The 3,598-nt window shown below is 35.7% G+C and overlaps 1 protein-coding gene across 1 annotated transcript; it reads left to right on the top strand.

The window, feature by feature from the left end:
• The first annotated feature begins 1,985 nt into the window (after positions 1-1,985).
• On the top strand, positions 1,986-3,100 carry LOC105316681 (ATP-dependent DNA helicase RecQ-like). The gene is made up of 2 exons (XM_011411763.1): positions 1,986-2,374; positions 2,428-3,100. The coding sequence occupies exons 1-2, from the start codon at positions 1,986-1,988 to the stop codon at positions 3,098-3,100; spliced, it is 1,062 nt and encodes a 353-aa protein (XP_011410065.1).
• The last annotated feature ends 498 nt before the right edge of the window (positions 3,101-3,598 follow it).

Below are 3,598 nucleotides of genomic sequence, written 5' to 3'. Positions count from 1 at the left end.
GGATCTGATCCAATACCAATTGATAGTAGCCAATAAGGGAGCATCAATACACTTTCGATATAATGATTTAGACAATACCCATGGAGTCACATCACTTACAACTAAATACTTCCCATTATACATGCACTTTATTAATTATTTTTGAAATTTCATCTTCATGTATCAATGTTAAGTAGAAATTAAAGTGATCTATGTTTCGATCCACATTCCTTCAAAATTTAAAATACTGACAATCAGATACAAATAATAATACCATATATATCATTTGTATTAATAAAAACATGGAGCATTAATATCAGTGATAGTTCAATGCTAATCCAAAGAACCATGAAAGTTTTACCCCACGAAAAGTAATACACGTACATGTAAGGTGCTATACAATAACTTTAAAAGTACTTGTGAATAGCATACGTTACATGAAGTACAGAATAGAAGGCTCCTTTGATGTTTCTATACTTACCTGAAAAAGCACAATGATTATCATAGACATGACTCCTGAAACTTTTAAAAGTGGTTAAAATTTTCTCACAAGTTCCAAAGTTACATTCTATAGGTACACACTCATCATGGTAAGTTTTCATATGACTTGGATTGGTTTTCAAATGATCAAATCTTCTCAAGCACTCATGTAGGGGACAAATATACTTGTTTCTCATTGGACCGGCGATTTTCCTCTTCTGTGCAAAGCCACACCCAAATATTAATAATTGCAACTGCAGTGATTCATACCATTGCCTATCTACTGGTTACAGCAATGGAAGTAGTGTTGCAATATGTGGATATTGCTGTTCTTAAGCAATCCGAAAAGATTTAAAAGAATTTTTTACTAGAAATGGATGTCACACCCTTGGTCAGGCTGTGTTTGATAACAATGTTTCTAGAGAATAACTACTATGGCTCAATCACAAAGACATTACAGGTCTGGTTCCATCAATTGGAGACAGAGTAGTATTGAGGAAAATGATTGCAATCCTAAAGGTAAAAAGTAGCAATCAATTTTATGATTTCACAATACTAAATTCTATGAGCCTCATTCTACTACTGAAGTAGCCAATCAGTGTAGTAAATGAAATTCAAAGGCTAAGAGCTTGGAGGAGTCTGTAGGTGAAACAATAGCACAGGAAAGTGCGACATCGAAATAATGCTTTGCATTGAGAATGTGGGAGGGACTGCATCTAAAGTTCAGCTAGATTGGACCAAAGGATTCTCATTTCCAAAGTCATTTAGCCCTTGGACAATGTCATATTTAAAGGGACAAAACAAATTGGTCCTTACTAATGAAATGAGGCAGGACATTGTGAATTTCTTATTATTCTAGGTATTATACGCATTAACTCGAATTCATTATTTGAAGTTGTGAATAAAGCATGCTATAGCTAGCTGTTGTTGAAAAAGGGAACTTTTAACTTGAAAACCAGGCTATCATGATTATCATTAATTCTTCTTTAATTTGCTTGCTTGGATATGATACTTCTGTATGATGCTGCCATAATCAGAAAAATATCATTATACTCCATAGTACATTCGATCTTGTCAAAAGAAATACATTTGTGGTAAATGTCCTCAGTTGTTGACAAAGCCCTTGCACTATGTCACATCCTTTGACACCCACTTCATGCCTAAATTATCTTTAACTTAGCATAATTAAAGACTTTATTCTGGTACATTTAAGGAAATACAATGTATGTGCATTTCCCTTTTGTAATGTATGATTAAATTGCTTTACTTTCATGTACATGCTAGCATTACAGCACCATGAAAGTATGCCTATAACATTTAATTATCGCGTCACTAGTCTGGCCCGCCCCTTCGCCGAGAGGAAGGAAGGGTCTGGAGACACTGCTACAGAAACTGTTGCACTGTGCATCGGTTTAGGTGCACCAATCGGATTGCTGCACTCACGTGTTTCTTTTCCTATCATGTGATAAGCAGTGGCACGATTACTAGGATATACTATGCTAAAAGAAGAACAGGAGACAGTCATTATGGCATTCTTAAATGGCAATGATGTTTTTGCATGCCTTCCCACTGGCTTTGGGAAGTCACTATGCTATTTTTGTCTCCAACCAATATTTGATGCCATCAACTGTCATGCCTCACCTTGGTCTGTTGTGCTAGTTATCAGTCCACTTCAAGGTTTGATGCAAGACCAAGTTGAATTACTGACGAAGAAAAATTTGGCTTCTATTTGTGTCACTGGTAATGAAGACAGCAGTGTTAAAACAAAAATAGTTTCTGGCGTCTATCAATTGACTTTTACAACTCCTGAAGTTTTGTTGACCAAGAAAGACAGGAGACCTGTATTTCAATTTCCACTGGTATGTGAAAGATTGGTCAGAATTATAATTGACGAAACTCTTTGTGTTAAGAAATAGTAAGTAATAATGACTATTATGGTTAATTGTTTCTTTTTTGTTTTAGGGGGAGTCAATTTAGAAAGGAGTTTTGTAAGCTAGGCGATCTTCGTGGATATTTTTCTTCCAGTATCAATTTCATGGCATTGACAGCGACTGCAGCACTTAAGACACGTAAAGAAGTCATGCGGCTATTGGGGATGAAGAATCCTATTACTATAATAAGGTCACTAGAAAAGTCTAATATATACTACAGTGTATGTAAAAAAGATGAAGTTGGAGTCCAGCTAAGTTATGTAATGGATGAACTTTGTGAGCATCGTACAGTAACTGACAAAACGATTATTTTTTGCCGGACTTATAGAGACTGTACGGAATTGTATTTGATGTTCAAAAGAAAGTGGAAGGACAATATAATTGAACCACCTGGCTATCCTGTTGTCACCCCATTTTGTCTGGTTGACATGTTTCATGCCTGTAACAGTAGCAGCGTGAAATCTGGTATCATCAAATCGTTTCTCTCTGATTCACAGTTACGAGTTCTTGTTGCAACAGTGGCATTTGGAATGGGAATAGATTGCAGTGATGTTCGGCATATCATTCATTGGGGACCACCATCTGACATCGAAAGTTATATTCAGGAAACTGGGAGAGCTGGTAGGGATGGCAGACAAGCACGTGTAGTATTATTTTATTCAAGGAGAGATCTTGCCCAGCCGTATATTGAAGAAGACATGGTGAACTAGTGCTTAAACACTTTGACCAGCATAAGACTATCACTATTCAAGAATTTTGATTATTCTTGTGACTTAAGTAAAAACGTCTGTACATGTACTTGTGACTTTTGTGCAATGATATGTGAGTGTAGTAACTTAGTAACTGTTTTACAGTATAGTTTATGTGATTGCTATTATTAACATTATTAGTAATAATTGTCATTGAAAATAGAGAAAGAGGGGGAGGAAGGGAAAGGGAGAGAGAGAGAGAGAGCTAAACTATTTTACTAAGTTGGTTCAACCACATTTCTAAATCTGACTGATTGATTTTACAAAATATGCTTTCCTTACACTTCGGAAATTGACTATGCTTCCTTCGTTTATCATCAAGTACATTTGCCTTTTGTAATTCTTCTAATAGCAGTTTTAGGTCCTTCTGTAGGATTTTACTTGAATGATGACCATGTAATACTGGGACATCAGCACATGTGTCAAAATTGTTTAAAAAGTTAACAAGAAGTCGCACAC

Source organism: Amphimedon queenslandica, unplaced genomic scaffold (assembly GCF_000090795.2).
Source record: "Amphimedon queenslandica unplaced genomic scaffold, v1.1 AMPQUscaffold_13502, whole genome shotgun sequence".
Classification (NCBI taxonomy): domain Eukaryota; kingdom Metazoa; phylum Porifera; class Demospongiae; order Haplosclerida; family Niphatidae; genus Amphimedon; species Amphimedon queenslandica.
This window is presented reverse-complemented; position numbering and strand designations above follow the sequence as displayed.